General features: G+C 47.9%; 1 protein-coding gene across 3 annotated transcripts in view; it reads right to left on the bottom strand.

Annotated features, from left to right (window-relative positions):
- Window positions 1-15,444, bottom strand: part of cv-c (RhoGTPase activating protein) — a 319,469-nt gene that overhangs the window by 205,401 nt on the left and 98,624 nt on the right. For 2 of the 3 annotated variants that reach the window (XM_025300750.1, XM_025300751.1), the window contains exons 3-7: window positions 11,072-12,679; window positions 10,379-10,553; window positions 9,249-9,488; window positions 8,140-8,379; window positions 7,340-7,548 (exon numbers count right to left, since the gene is read on the bottom strand). In XM_025300750.1, the coding sequence (XP_025156535.1) occupies window positions 7,340-7,548; window positions 8,140-8,379; window positions 9,249-9,488; window positions 10,379-10,553; window positions 11,072-12,679 (2,472 nt within the window). The remainder of the gene's footprint in view (window positions 1-7,339; window positions 7,549-8,139; window positions 8,380-9,248; window positions 9,489-10,378; window positions 10,554-11,071; window positions 12,680-15,444) is intronic. The other variant, XM_025300752.1, reaches the window with a different exon arrangement.

The following is a 15,444-nucleotide window of genomic DNA, read 5'->3' as shown; positions in this document are numbered from 1 at the left end:
ACAAGGCTCTCTGGTAAGGGCCTCTGGTAATTATTTTTCCCTAACATTAATCGAGCCCTAGAAAGATAAGGACCCTACAAGATAGGTAACAAATGGTTTAGCGGATCATTATACGCAGTTAAAAACGTTTCGTACTTTTGTTAAAATTTTTCGTGCGTAGAAAGCTTTGTGTTAAATTTTTTACACAGTCATGTGTTAATTTTACATATCGTTGTTGTGTCACTTAGACTTTATTGTGTCAAATTAAGATTAACTATTTTCAAGTATTGAAATAACATTTCCTAAGTGTTAAAATAACACAATTTATATGTAAATGCATGAATTCTTGCTATGACATATTTTATATGTTAAAGTCAACAGCTAAAATGTGTTGTACTTTCGTCATCATAACGGTTATCACTTGTTATCATATTTTTCATGTGTTTTCTGGTATGTAAAGATTGGATTTTTAACACATAGGTTATGTCAATCTAACATTTTCATTTCATCAAATCATAGATCATTACTTTTCCCAAATGTTGTAGTAACATTCATTGTATGTCAATTTAACACAAACTGTGATTCTTGATGGCATTCAAATGTTAAATTTTCGTGTTAATTTTTTACACATTATGCGTGTTACTTTTTAACATATTTGCTGTATGTTAAATTAACATAACATTTAATGAGAGTGGATGATTTGAGACTCACGAAATTTGTTAAATTTAACACATAATTTCCTACAGTGTAAGACAATATTAATAGGCCCTTATAAGGAAATATTTTTATTACTGCTTGAGTAACAATATTCGTTCTTTTCTTTATTCCGAGAAATTTAGACTGTAATTTCTTTATTTCTTTATAATCTTTTTAGTATACAACAGGATATTTTTATTTTAAAAATATAGCATACTTTACGATGAAATATAGCATTCTTTATACATAAAAATCCTGCTACTGTTTTTATTAAAATTTGCTGCATTTCAAAACGCGAAGGCAATACTAGAAGAATCCTTAGAAGAGACTAATGAATATGACAACTAAGAAAACTAATAAAATTTGTTTTCAATTGCGGTATGATTAAAAAATCTTTAAGAGAACTGGATAGAGCGTATCTACTAAAACAATACTAAACTATGATAATTTTATTACACGCAGATTCAGATCTTATAAATTTTCTATAACAAAACTTAATTTTGTATATCTAAAGCAACCTCTTAAAAGATCCTTCTAAGGCATCGTAAGGTCTAAGACATCCCTAAAAAATTCTTCCAAGGCTCTTAGCAGCTTCCCCTAGCAAAACCTTATTTCGTAAAATCCAAGGTATCCCTAAAAGATTCATCTCAGGGCTTGATGTGATAATAAATGAGGCATCCCTTTTTAGGGCATCCTACTTTCATCCTTATCGGACCTTTATGTTTCATGAGGATAGCCCTAGAACAATTTTTTACTCGGTAGCGGCCCAAAGGACCGCGTCATGCGTGTGCGCTACGTGAAACGCCAGCGGGCTTCAGCGAGAGATCGCACTGCGCGTAAATCAAGGAGTTGCATTATTGTTGCGATTTTCAGCGCGACAACGCGATGCGTCGTCTCGGAGCGGTCGAAGTCTCTCGCAAGAGCGAGAGCGAAGTTGCCCCGTTGCACGGCTGAGCGGAACATTCGCCGTGCGCCTTCGTCTCGATACTAGCGAATCCTAGCTTCCTCGTGATTTCCTAGCAACGGGGGTTAACTAATAATCGACGTGGTCGAACCCTGACCCACTTGCGGTATTGAGCCGGTCGGCCTCGGAAACAACGGACAGCCGTGACCTTATCTACGTCGCGTCTCATTGAACGTATACACCACGGCGATCGATATTCCTCCAATAATCGTTGAAATGAAAATGGGGGGGAGGGAGAATCTCGCGATTGACCCGCGGAATAGAGCACACGGCGCACGTGTTTTCACCTCAAAAAAGGCGAACGTCGAAGCAATTATCGGGAACGCGAAATCGAAGCGTGAAAGAATCGTGAGAAACGTAAAAGTTAAGGAAAAATAAAGAAGAGAATTCATAATAAAGGAAAAATATTCACGCTGCGTGAAACCTGCGAAGGAATCGACCGAGCGGCGACGTTGAGCTCAATATTGTCAGGAGAGACTTCGGGGAGATCTCACGTTTCATTCTCTTTCCCTCTTTCTCTCTTTAATCGTCCCGTCGGCGTCGTTACTCTTGGGGGCTCAGTTATTAAAACCGTCGTTAAAATATGATTCATATTGAAATTAACGCAAACAAAGGCCGGAATAAAGGCGAGATCACAAAGTGAGTCGTGACTGCGAGGAGGGACCTCGCCGTTACGCGATCGTAAAAGTGTCGCGGACATTCTCTCCGAGTGTATATATCGATGCCGTATATTGAAAAATCCTAGATCCCGCCCGTCAAATATTTCACGAGAGAAACCGAACAGGCGTGGCCGCGTTTCTCTCCTTTTTTTCCGTGGCTTTTGCCAGGCTTCAAAGCAGGCCCCGCGAAATTCTCGAACAAGAGTTACGTCGTTTCTCAGGATCCCGTTGAGTCACCCCGTTCTTCGAACAATGTACGAGGGACGGGACAATGCGGCGCGGAGAGAGATGCGCTACACTCTTGCTGAAAACTCCTCCGCGCGCTCAAACAATCGTATCTCCCTTTTGATCCGTCACATTTCCAGAAGCGTGCATTACGGACGAACGAAGCGCGATTGCGTCACTGCAATCTTGCCAGCTTTCAAAACAAAAATGTCTCTGATCTCTATTTTATTCCGCGACGTTCCCGCGTGCGCGTGTAATTGTCCTTCTCGGTGTTATAAACGAAGACAGAGAGAGAAAGAGAGAGAGAGGGAGAGAGAGAGAGAGAGAGAGAGAGAGAGAGAGAGAGAGAGAGAAAGATTCTCGTGAAATTTCTAGAAAAATGTCCGAGAATTTGGGACAAAACCTGTCGACTTTTGCAGTGTTCCTCGAAAAGGACCACCGAGAAGAATCAAACGCGCATACAATTCCCACGCAAAGTGTAGACATCAATGTTGAGACAAATGCTACAGCAAGTCGAGCGCTTTAATTCGGCCACGAGTTTCATAACTCCTGCAAGACCGAATTTGCGGCTAACCGAGACTTCAACCGCGCGGGAGACACACAAATGAGAGGTTTCTATCGTGCCTGCCGATTCGGCAGGCAAATAATCGTGCGTCACTGATTTGAGAGAGAGAGAGAGAGAGAGAGAGAGAGAGAGAGAGAGAGAGAGAGAGAGAGAGAGAGAGAGAGAGAGAGATGCGCATTTAAAGTTCAGCCGGGCTACAGAGCGGAAGAGAAAGGGAGAGGGAGAGGGAGAGAGGGAGAGCCCAAGTTTTCCACGGCGGCCTTCGTGCACGCGTACATGACAGACACACGGCCATGGCTATATTCGAGGTTCGAGGGATGCCAACCGATTAATACGCCAGCACGGCTGGCTACCCCATTAGCTTTGATCGCTCAGCAACACGGGCAATCCGGTACCGGGTGTTCACGCGCGACTTCCGCGCGCTCGTGCAACGCCGCGGCCAGTTTACCGAGGCAGCGTGCTCACTCGAGCGCGAACCTCCTCGTGTACTGACACTTCATTGATAATTTGCATACGCGGCCACCGTCCTACGAAAACCGCGGGGATAAATTCGCGAAGAGAGAGAGAGAGACTCGCTCGCTCGCTCGCTCGCTCGCTCGCGCGCGCGCGCGCGCACGTTACTGCGGCATCAAAGGTCGACCTGCGACCTATTCGCGCGCACATGGAATGCGAAATGCGCAGCGCTGCGACTCGCGCGATCCAGCTTATACCCTCTCGCAATCGGTCGCGCCGAAAATACTTGAAGCAAATAGGATATCGACTCGGCCCATTCCAAGTGCGTCCATGCGGAGCGACGAGTTTGCCCGTCAAAGACTGACCTTGCACGATTCTCGCGCATGGAGCGAATGTCCACGATGCGGGCTATTTCGCGTGTACGAGCGAGAGAGAAAGACGATGAGGCACAGTTTCGAGAGCGAGAGAAGCGCCGATGGAAGAACGCGGGAAACGGCGCACGGGATGAGCGCGACCTATTTAGCCGCTCGTCCATTTGCTCCGCTGGACGCCATTGTAAACAGCCGGCTAATTACCGAGTATCTTTGAACGGGAAACACGGAAGTACCAAGCTGAAATTAATCAGCCGCTCGACCCGCCGACCAGCCGCTGATCGACCAGCCGCTGATCGACTGTTTGCGGCAACTTGCTCGACGAGAAGCGCGCGTTGTCGAGAGATCAATCGGCGAATTCAACTCGATTCCGCCGTTGCGTTCTTCCGTGCAAATTGGTTGGAGAAACGAACCGCCAAGCGGAAACGTCTACTTTTCAGCGGAATATTTTCACTGGAATATTAATTTCCGCGTATTCGTAGTATCGCAGTTTGCTCTTCGAGGATCGACGATCGCCGCGAAAATGCCTCGCCCGTCATTACGGACGCACGAAGAAGGCGTTTTCAGCGACAGGTCGATCCGCAAGCGACCGCCCCGCCGCCGACCGTTCTCGCTCGGCAATTTGTATCTCGGGCTCCCACGCCGAAATTTGTCGAGGGACTCGCGGAGATTAATTACTCCCGCGGGCGATCAATCATAGAAGATCAATGACGCGCACTTTAAAGGCGCGCGCGTCTAACGCCGTGACCAGGCGAGAGACTCCTCACACGGTGCTCGATCGCGGCTCGACCGGTTCCCATGGAGCGGAGAGCGACGAGCTGACTGCTTTCGCGAGGGACTCCCTTCGCGAGACAGGTGGGTATACCTGTCGGGACCCGATGGGCCCCTCATCGGGGCAACAAAGTGTCGATCTTACGACACTCCTGGCTCTCTCTCTCTCTCTCTCTCTCTCTCTCTCTGTCTCCATGGTCTCTCCTCGCTCGCTCGCGTCGGGACGTGCCGCCGGCTGGATAGTCAATGTCGGCCGACGTGCGTTCACCACGTGGGCAGAGACTAATAGCGGCCCGTGAACGCGAATCTCCGCGTGGCGAACGCGGCGCGGTCCGAGGCTACGGAGAGCCGTGTAGCCGCGGCGATACCGCGCCGGTAATCTCGATACCGAGCGCCGTACTACACGCTTCGCTGCCGCGCGCGATTAATGCCCGCCGTCGCGTCCAGGACGATACCCGCGATGTAAACGTCGAGAAGGAGAGGGGCAGGAGGGAGAAGGAGACCGAGCGAGCGAGCCTCTCGCTCGACGAGTCATGCTCGAGTTAGCTATCGATATTTTAAGGGGCGATTCAAGCCGCCGCGCCGGTGACTTGACGTCAGTTGGCTGTCGCTTACGTAAGGCGTTGCGCGTGTTCGCGCGCTGAAGAAGAGCAGTCAGGATATAAACAAGGACGAGATGGGGAGTGAGCGTGGCCAGCTGAACGCGCTGCGCTACCGTCGCCTGCGTCGCTGCGTCTCATTTTTTTCTTCAAAATGGTCTAGAGACTTCAAAACTTAACGAAATGAAACAAATTTCTTTTTAATTACTCGTTGAAGGATAACGAAAAAGACTGTCTGAGCCGATTTTTGAAAAAATTCAACCTCAAAAACCTACAAACCCATAATCCCATTAGAAAAATACACAACCCAATAACGAAAAACCACAACACATAAATCGGTACACTGAGAGAAAAATATATGATATTTGGAACTATAATGATATAATAACTAAATTATAGTCCGAAATATCATATTTATAGTAAGTATTATTTATAGTAAGTAATATCGGTAATAATTACGATATAGGCATGGTATAACCAATCATATAATATTTTTACTAAGAATTATAATAAGTTAAACTAAAATTATTGTATGGATACAAATATAAAATGGTAGGTAAAATAACTCTTTTATATAGTCAATATTACCAGAATATTTGCTAAATGATGTAATTATATGAATATTAAATCTCACTATATTCGTGAATGAGAAATTACCATATATGTGGTAAAAGTAACTAAACAATTATTTAAGACAATCATTGGCTATATATTGGCGTTTATTCTACTGTATTTTGCAGGTTCCACCAACTATAAAAATATGGTTGACGCCAAAATGAACTGTAAAATATAGTGAGATTATAGTTAATTCAACTATATTTTTCTATCAGTGTAACTTTAATCCTAAAACCCAATAGCTCAGTCACACCAACACTACTAAAACACACAACGCAACAACTCCATAATAATCTAATAACCCCATAACCCAAAGACTTACAACGCAATAACTACAAATCAATTACTACAAGTGACAATAAAATCATAATCCAATAACACTATAAACAATATGAATACAGTTGTTCAGCTGAAAGTGTAGCTAATTCGGGTTGTGCTAGACTATGAGCAAAGTTACTATAGTTAGTTATTATAGTTTTCATTTTAATTATATGGAGTCATGGAGTTATTGTTTATGGTATTATTGAGTTATGAATTTATTATCACTTGTAGTAATTGATTTTATAGTTATTCCGTTATAAGTCTTTGGGTTATAGGGTTATAGGGTTATGGAGTTGTTATGTTGCGAGTTTTAGTAGTCTGGTGTGACTGAGCTATTGGGTGAAAGGGTTCGTTATTGGGTTGTGTATTTTTCTAATGGGATTATGGGGTTGTAGGTCCTTAGGGTTGAATTTTTTCGAAAATCGGCTCAGACAGTCTTCTTCGTTATCTTTCAACGAGTAACTAAAAAAAAATTTGTTTCATTTCGTGAAGTTTCGAGGTCTCTAGACCATTTTGAACAAAACATATCAGTCTTGCCCCACTGTGCGCCGATGCGGTTCTTCGCTCCCCCTCGAAGGGCGGATCTCGCGAATGTGCGAGAGAAGGTCGTCGCCGTCGCTCCGCGCGACTCTTGCGCACGTGAAATAACGTCGTCTCCGACGCCGCAGAGTGGAAATGTTACATACCTTTGTACACACTCCGCGCGCGAGAGAGAACAGCAGCCTCCGCGACGACCGGCGGACCTCGACGACTGGTTTTTGCCCGCGCACGTCGATTTACGCAAACACGCGCCGTTCGGCCGCGTTACAAGTTTATGAAGACGGCTGATCCGCTCGGGATAATGCGACGCGATTTTCGCGAGCGTTATCTTGGCGCAACGGCAATGAATGCGTAGCAATGCCGGATAAGCGGACGGATATTTAGCGGGTTCCCTCTACTTTCACCGAGAGACAATTCGACGATATCGGCGTGATAACTGGCTCGAGAGGAGATTCGAGCGAGAGAAAAATCTAGCCTGGCGCGTGTTCAGCCTGGAGACTATATTTTTCGACGATCGACTCTCCTTCCGTGTGTTATAATAATCTCTTGAAATTCGATGTATTTACACGAGAGACACTCACCGGCACCTTTCTCTCGGCGTCCTCGGCGTCGTTGTTCTCCAGTAACGGCGCACTGCTGCTCTTTCCGCCCATTTCCACGGCCAGGGGTTCCGGCTTCAGCTGGAGACTCGCCGCGGATGGTGACGACGGCGCTCGAGGCGGCGTCTCGAGCAGCTCGCCCGAACTCAATGAACTGCTCGCTGTGGACAAGCCTGTCGCAGAAAGACAGGCTAAAGTGGACAAAAAATTGTTTACATTAGAATTATTCGTGTAGCTGGATATCTGCAAATTTCTTGGGAATGTCGGGGAAGGCCGCGAACACGAGTAGGTAAACAAACATGGACGTCTGTTGAGTTTGACCTTGGGAAAGCAAAGAGAAATAAACTATTATGAAACGTGGGAACGAGAAGAGTAATAGTGTACGCGATTGATTTAAATCGAAGATCGTTAATCGTTAAATTATCGTCATTTTTAACAATGCAAAGAGCGAAGAATAATAAACGATAAATTGTGTGAAAAAAAATCTTTAATCAGTTTTCGCGTTGGTTCATTCATGAGAAATGATCCGCAAGGTCCGCGATCTGATATAAATAAAATTTCGATGAGATAAATATACATATAAATCAACGTAGAGAGAGAGAGTGGATTACCTCCGATCAAGAGTTGACCGTAAAACTGAGCTGATAAAATAAAATAATCTTTCCCTATAAGCGATTCGTATGCCGAATGTAATAAAAGGCGGGAGGCGGGAGGCGGGGGGATAACAGTCTCGATATGACGCGTAGGAGGTAGACTCGGAGGCTACGCTAAACGTGACTCACATAGCGGTAAATTCGTAGGCCGGGGCGCCTTGATCCTCGGCAAGGAGTCATCCAGGCCGCTACTGCTGTCTATCGCCTCCTGCGAGTACTGGTCGTCGTTCTTCTTCGTTTGCGTGTGCACGCTTTCGCGTTTCACCCACACGTCCTGCGAGTTCTTGTCGCTTCGCGAGTTCAGTTTCGACGGTCGTCGCCGGATCCGCTCCCACGTCTCCTTACGGTGGCATTTGTTCGGCGTTGACGCTACGCAAGGTACAAGTGCATCGAGATTTCAGCAAACCCCGCTCTTCGCCGATCCCGCGATAACGCGTTCAAGCGCGTGTAGGCGACAAAGGTTTCCCCTTCAACTCAGACTTTTGGCGTGTGTTACAAAGAGATGTAAAACAAATTAGCAAGATCAATCGAGATTGATAAGACCTCGTTGATTCGAGGACTACACCCAAAAAAACGTATTCTATTTGTAAAGTGATTTTTTTCATAGCCTCATATTCTAAGTGAAGCCTTAGAAAACAGAAAAAGGATTCTTCTTTCGATAAAGCGATTAAAGTGTATCATTCATCTAAAATTTATTAAATATTATTCTAACCGTTTTCCCTTATTTCAAGAGGATTTTCTCTTATATCGATTAATTTTCCTCTTATATGAAGAGGAATATGTTGATTTACATATCGGCTTTTTTGGTTCAGTCATACTCTATTTCCAGACATGAACGAAAAAATAATCATATGCTCATAGGTCAGAATGTTTGGAACATTTTTTTAAAAAAGGTATGTGCAACTAAATAATAATCCTCTTAAAAAAAGATTAAATAATCTATGTACAAGAGGGAATTTATATTAAAATCGATAAGATTTGCATTATACACATAACATACAATCGTTCTAACTTTAAGAATAATCAGTTTATAATATTTTCCTCTTGATCTTAGAGGAATCCTCTTGAGGCCACGCCTAAGAATAAAACCCTCTAAAATTTAGATGATCCCGCTTGTTCTGAAGTTACTTTCTTTCTTGGTGTACGGAAAATATACGGAAAATACGAATCTGCCGGTTCGTCTTCGGGACCGATCTACGAAAGAGACGCTACTGAAAAATATCTTCAAGCGATCTCACGTTTGGTCAGCCGCCGGTCGGTGCTTCTGGGAGGACTCGCAGTGCCGATGCCGCTCTCGAGCGGAGATGCTCTGTCAGTGGTGTCCGGCGACAGACTTCCGGAGGAAATCTCGTCCATGCTCTGTAAGAGCTCCTGCGACGACGACGAGGATCTGTTGTCGTCGTCCACGGTGTCTTGCGGAGAAACTGGGTCTAACGTGCTTTCGTCTTGCAACGACTGCGAATCTAATTGTGACTCGGCTACGGTGGAAAGAGAGAGAAAGAGAGAGAAAGAGAGAGAAAGAGAGAGAGAGAGAGAGAGAGAGAGAGAGAGAGAGAGAGAGAGAGAGAAAGAGAGAAAGAGAGAAAGAGAGAGAGAGAGAGAAAGAGAAAGGGAAAAGCAATTTAACAAACTGTAAGTGGGTCTATAGGATTAACGCTGCGCCTATCGCCTTCGCCCGCTGAATTACGCACGCTTGGAACTTTTACGGCGTCGAACGGTGTACGAACGATATTCCGCGGAATAATATTTAATATCGCGCGCTTTAGCCTCTCTTACTCGAGATGTCTCCGCGAAACTGCCGTCTCGACTTTTCTCTCGAGACATATTATTCCGGTGTAAAAACCTACTCTACTTCTCGCACATCTTCGAAGTTTTCATAATGTTGACAAGGTGTGTCAACGAAACAAGACGTATGCAGCTGTTTGCGTTCTCGCGCGATTATTAATCACTCGGAAATGTCCTCTCAGCCAGGAAGATATTGAAAATAAATATATCACGGGATTTTCTCCGTGAAAAGATCCTTCTGCCTCGTTATTCAATATTGCGCGAAAAGATTAGCCGAAACAGCTGTGTGCGTCTGTGTGTGGCTTCGACGGGCCCGAGGAGCGAGCCCGAAAGGTAAGCCGGTAAGCGGCGAGTTAATCTAAACGTAAATCATCGATAAACGGAACCCTTGCGCGATGGACGCGCACTGGATTACGGAGAGGCAGAACGGAAATAAATTTCACGGGCGTTAACTAATCTCATGAATATATATCGTGCGGACAGAGAGAAGGAGAGAGAGAGAGAGAGAGAGGGGGGGGGGAGGGAAGAGGAGAAGAGAGAGAGAGAGAGAGAGAGAGCAACCCGAATGATACACGAAAATTACCTTGGGGAGAGTCGCAATCGCTGACCCAGGTGAAGCTGGAGCTCCTCGAAATCGCCGGCGAGGTTTGGGTCGCCACGTCGGAGCAGGCGAGAGTGTCCATGGGCGGGCTATTCGGGCAGCAGGAGCCCGAGCCGTTTCGTATTCTCGACAATAGGGACTGCAGGGAAATAGGCAACTGCAAGCGGAATCGGATAAACTAATCAGTGCGAGCTCCGCCGTGTGATTATCTACGTTGCGCGGTGTAACTCGCGTGTTTCGATATACTTTCGAGCTTTTCCACCGGCGAGCTTTCGGATCGGATTTAGAGAAACGTCGTACACGAGAAGGAAAAATTCATCAAATTGACGCGGCAGTGAACGGACCAGGTGAGTTTTCACCGAGGAAAAGAAGAAAACGAGATGCCTCGTCCTGAAGACGACAATCTCTTCCCCCGTGTTGCGAGAGACGTATTGATAATCAGTTTAATCAATAACCGCTTATTAATAATCAAATTAATAACCATTTAATTTAATTAATCGGTTTCATTAAATTTGCCCCGAATGCGCGATCGCGAAATCTTGAATCAGATTCGGCTAAAATTTCCGCCGAGTTCGCCTACGCCTACGCTGTTCTTCCTGCCAAGTGAACAGCTGCTTTCGATATCAACCAGCGACCGGAAACAAACAACCACACGAACATCAACATCAGACTTACGGAGCCAGCTCTCGCGTTCTGCTCGTCGATGATCCTCTTCACCTCGGCGTGCTCCAGCTTGCCAAAGGTGTCGTTTGGGAGGCCGTAGTTCCCGTCGAGGTCGTTGCTCTCGGGCAAGTCGCAGCCCACGGCGACGTCGTTGCCCCATGGCCGCAGCAGCGAGAACTTCTTCAGGTCCACCGGGCTGACCTGTCGCACATCCTTGTCCGATTCCGACAGTCTCTTGGCGGTGATGTCGGAGCGCAGGGTCAGCGGCGAGATCGCCCTCTTCTTCGTCGCGGACGCTTCCCTCGCAGCAGTCCTGTCGTTCTTCGTCTCGCTGGGCCTGTCGTTCCTCAGCCGCAGCAGGTCCTGGTCCGGCAGCGAGGACATACTCACCAGGACAACGTCGTCGGAGCTCTCATGGAACAGCGGGGTGTGCCGTTTCCTCAGCAACTTCGAGAAGGGCGGCTTCTTCTCGTCGGTAGGCGTGACAGGCGCAGACTTGGGCGCGTGCTGCTCCAAGGACCTGGATCTGTCGGTCTCCTCGCTCGGAAACACATCGTCGTAATCGGGCTCCATGGTCTCCTGGTCGTCCGGGCCACGGCGAGTCCTCTGCAGCCGCGCTACTTTCCGGCGCTTTTGGTTCGTCAGGCTGCTCGGCAGGTTGATCTTCCTGTCGGATCGCTGCCGCGGCGGCAACCTCGCGTTCACCTCCTCGGGTTCTCCCGCGGCGGCGGCGGCGACGGATGATTCGACTCGCAGCAGCGCGTCGACCTTGTCCTCATTGATCCTCGAACTTAATCCTACGGGTGTCTTTGGTGCTCGGCAAGGCTTCACTCGCGCGTCCCCCGGAGCGCACTCGCGCTCTAGCTTGGACGGTAGACTAGAGGTGATCCGATCGATCTGGTTCCTGATGGGATTCATCGGCAAGCAGCCGTTGGGCTCGTCGTAGTCCGAGCTCAAGACGTCCGCGGCGTGGAACCGGCCGCGTTTGCCGACGATGATGTCCTGCAGGTTCTCCGGCAGGCTGCCGCTCTTCCTCCCGTCGGGGATCACTCGGTCCTGCGGCTCGTCGTAGTCGGAGTTCAGCAGCAGGCAGCGACGATCCTCGTCCTCGTCGTCATCGTCGTCGTCGTCGCCGTCGTCGTCGTCGACGACCGCCGGCTTCTCGTCCCTGCGGTCCCGAGAGGTCTCCCGCGCGCCCACGGCGAAGAGGGCATACTGATCGCCGTTGGCCGGCCGATCGGAGCTCTCGGAACTGTCGGATAAGCCGAATTCGTTCAGCAGCTCTTTGTACTGCACCACCTTGTCGTCGTTGCGGCCGGCCCGCGCCGCTGCCGTCGTCCTCGTCTTCTCTTTGGTCAGCTCTCTGATCTCGTGGGCGATTAGGCTGTTGAACTCCGCGAGGACGTTGTTCGGCCAGTCGCCGGTGTCCTCGCCGCCTCGCGGCGCGGGCTTCTCCCGCCTCGCCAAGTGTTGCGACTTTGCGGCCGACGGCTTCGACCTGGCGATCGACTCGATCGCGCGGCTCGACGATCTCTCGGCCTGGCTCGGGAACTTGGGCTCCTCCGCGGCGACGCGCAGCGGAGTCGTCGGGGCTGACTCGATGATCTCGCCGATTTCCTCCTGAGAACAAACGGAGGAGTGGAAACGTCAGCGGTGTTGCGCTCAATGGCCGGGAACGAGCTAAACGCGCTTTCTCCGACGAAATCCCCGCGGAATACGACGACGACGACGACGACGACGACGTCGCCGTCGCGCGGTACACATGTCGCCCGGTCTAACGAGCCGGCTGAGAAAGGGGAGTCATGAGGAGCCGGCACGTCGCGCTGCGACGCGCAGTCAGCCTTCTCGATTGTCGAGAGAGAGAGAGAGAGAGAGAGAGAGAGACTTTTGTAAAAGCCAAGCGCGCGTCGATAGGCGGATCCCGCGCGTACGATGCCAGCCAGCGGAACGTATTTATAAAGTGGCGGATAATGAAGCGGTTATGAGAGGCTGGCAGAAGCAACGCGCGCGGGTCCTTGATGCCCGTCATGCGAAATAAAACGAAGGAACCGGCCAGCTGCCGCGACTTAAGACGAGCCGATTTCAAGGTGCGTCGTTTTCTTCCTCCCGCTACACTCCCCCCTCCCACCCTCTGCGCGCCTGCTCGTTCTATTTATCTATCAATCGCGGCCTTCCATCCTCCCGCCAGCGATCCCCCCCCTCTCTCTCTCTCTTTCTCGCACGCTGTCATTGTGAGTTGCGCGCACCCTGCGCCGCGCGGCGCAGCGCGGCAGCGGAATGCGCTTAGCGTAAGAAGATTCCAAGTGCGTTTCAGACTACGTCCCGCTTTTTAGGGTCGCAAGCGGAGAAAAGCGGAGACGCGTCGGAGGGCGAAGGCGACTGCGGCTCGGCGATTCGCGAGCGAGGAACGTGGTCCTGTCGACGCGCGCGTTCCGTGTTCGACGCATGTCGAATGCCGCTCGTCCTGTGAATTTCGAACAATCGCACATTCTGCAAGCAGCAATTTCAAGGCAGATTTGCGACTACGAGGAATCTACGCGCGGACGACCAGCGAGAAAATTCCTACGCTTGTAAATAAGGACGGGGTAAATGGGATAAGAATAGGATACAATTCAAGACACCCCTGTGCACGAGAGTGAAATAGATGACAAGATTACATTGTAGAAGAATAATGTACAGAGCAGGTTGCCGTGGTATACGCCATGTACAAAGTGTAGTCGCTAATAATCCTCGCAAGCAGGTGCTACCTAACGTAAATGATTAAGGAGGGGCATTCCACGCGGAATATCTTCTTCGACGCATCGCGCTCTCGATGATGACGCGACACGTTACTTCCGAACATCCTCCAAGTGGCAATACGCCGAAGTGTTCGGCCACGTGGCCGAGCCGAGCCTGACCGGTCCTCCTTCGCTGCACGGGCGGGCTAAATTGAATTTGCATAAGTCGAGTCCGCGGTGCACCTCGCTCACGACCCACGCGATCTCGATCGCGATCCGCGGGACAGCCGCGTGCGAATGAAACTAAACGCTCTGGCCGTCGATCGGCGTGTCGAATTCCCGCCGGACGGCGGGAATGGGCTTTTGATTAAATCGAGGAGATCGGCAAGGATTCGCGAGCCGCGTGGATCGTGGGATCCGCGCGACGGATTGCGTTAATACTCTCGCGGGCTCAGCGATGATCTCGCTGATAACGCTGGAATTATAGGCATCGATCGGCCGAAGTACGTGGAAAAGATACGCTGCGTCGGTTGCGGTGCGGATGATACGGACTAGAGTAACCGGAACAAAATGTTTGCGTCGCGGCTGAAATTACAGCTGCCTCGATATTGGAATTATTGACGATAGCGTCTCGATTACGCGACCGCAGATCGGCGGTGGATGCGTTCGAATTGTATGCGTCGACGTGGCAGCTTGCAAGAATGGATTATTGCATATCGAATACGCGCGTGTGGGCGAACCCACACGTCGAAAAAAAAAAGATCGCTTCGATCAACGGGCCAGACGTGTTTCGGCCGAAGCGGACGAAATTCTGCGAAAGGACGTAAAATACTAATAAAGACTAAATAAAGACAAACAAATTTCCACATTATTATAGGCAAGCCCAACTATCCCTTCACCTACGACCGTCTAACCTGGACACACCTGACCTATCTATCCCTCAGAGAATATTTTTAATGTTTCGTTATTACTGGCGTCTCATGAATTCTTTTTTCTTTCTTTTTCTCTACAAAAATTCTGCTCTACTGTAAACATTGTCCTCTACTGAGTGCGTTAATATGTTGTCGCTCATTTATTGCAATAATACAGATGTGTTATTTCTGTTAAAAAAACTAATAATTAACGTAAATTCGTTCGTTAAAAACTATGTCCGTCTATCCCGGACTTACCCTATATGCTTACTAGAGATGTGCGAATTAAGAATTTTTATGTCGAATCGAATCGAATTGAATCTCATTTTTTAAATTCGAATTCGAATCATATCGAATGAAATCGAATCGAATCATCAAAAAATTTAACATGACTACTAAACATGCAAATAATGATGGAAGATTTTAATATCAAAGGGAATATTGATGTTGTAATACCATCTTAAAGTAAAATATGTATTTAAATAATTAAAATAATTTATAATTATGTTATTAATTATAAATTAAGCTAATTACAAGTTAAGGGTTCAAGTACAGGTCCAGTTGGCCCGTTTTGTAGCTGATGCACACAAACGATAATATATTCGATTCCTATTCGAATTATTCGGATTCGAATCATAGGAATTCGATTCGAATTCGAATAGTTCGCACATCTCTAATGTTTACCCTTTCGCTTGCTTTTCAACATGGAATCTATTCCTGCGCAAGTTCATCGCTAGAGTTCGTACTCGCGTACACT

This window comes from Harpegnathos saltator, unplaced genomic scaffold, assembly GCF_003227715.2.
Source record: "Harpegnathos saltator strain DR-91 unplaced genomic scaffold, Hsal_v8.6 scaffold381, whole genome shotgun sequence".
In the NCBI taxonomy this organism is placed as follows: Eukaryota; Metazoa; Arthropoda; class Insecta; order Hymenoptera; family Formicidae; genus Harpegnathos; species Harpegnathos saltator.
This window is presented reverse-complemented; position numbering and strand designations above follow the sequence as displayed.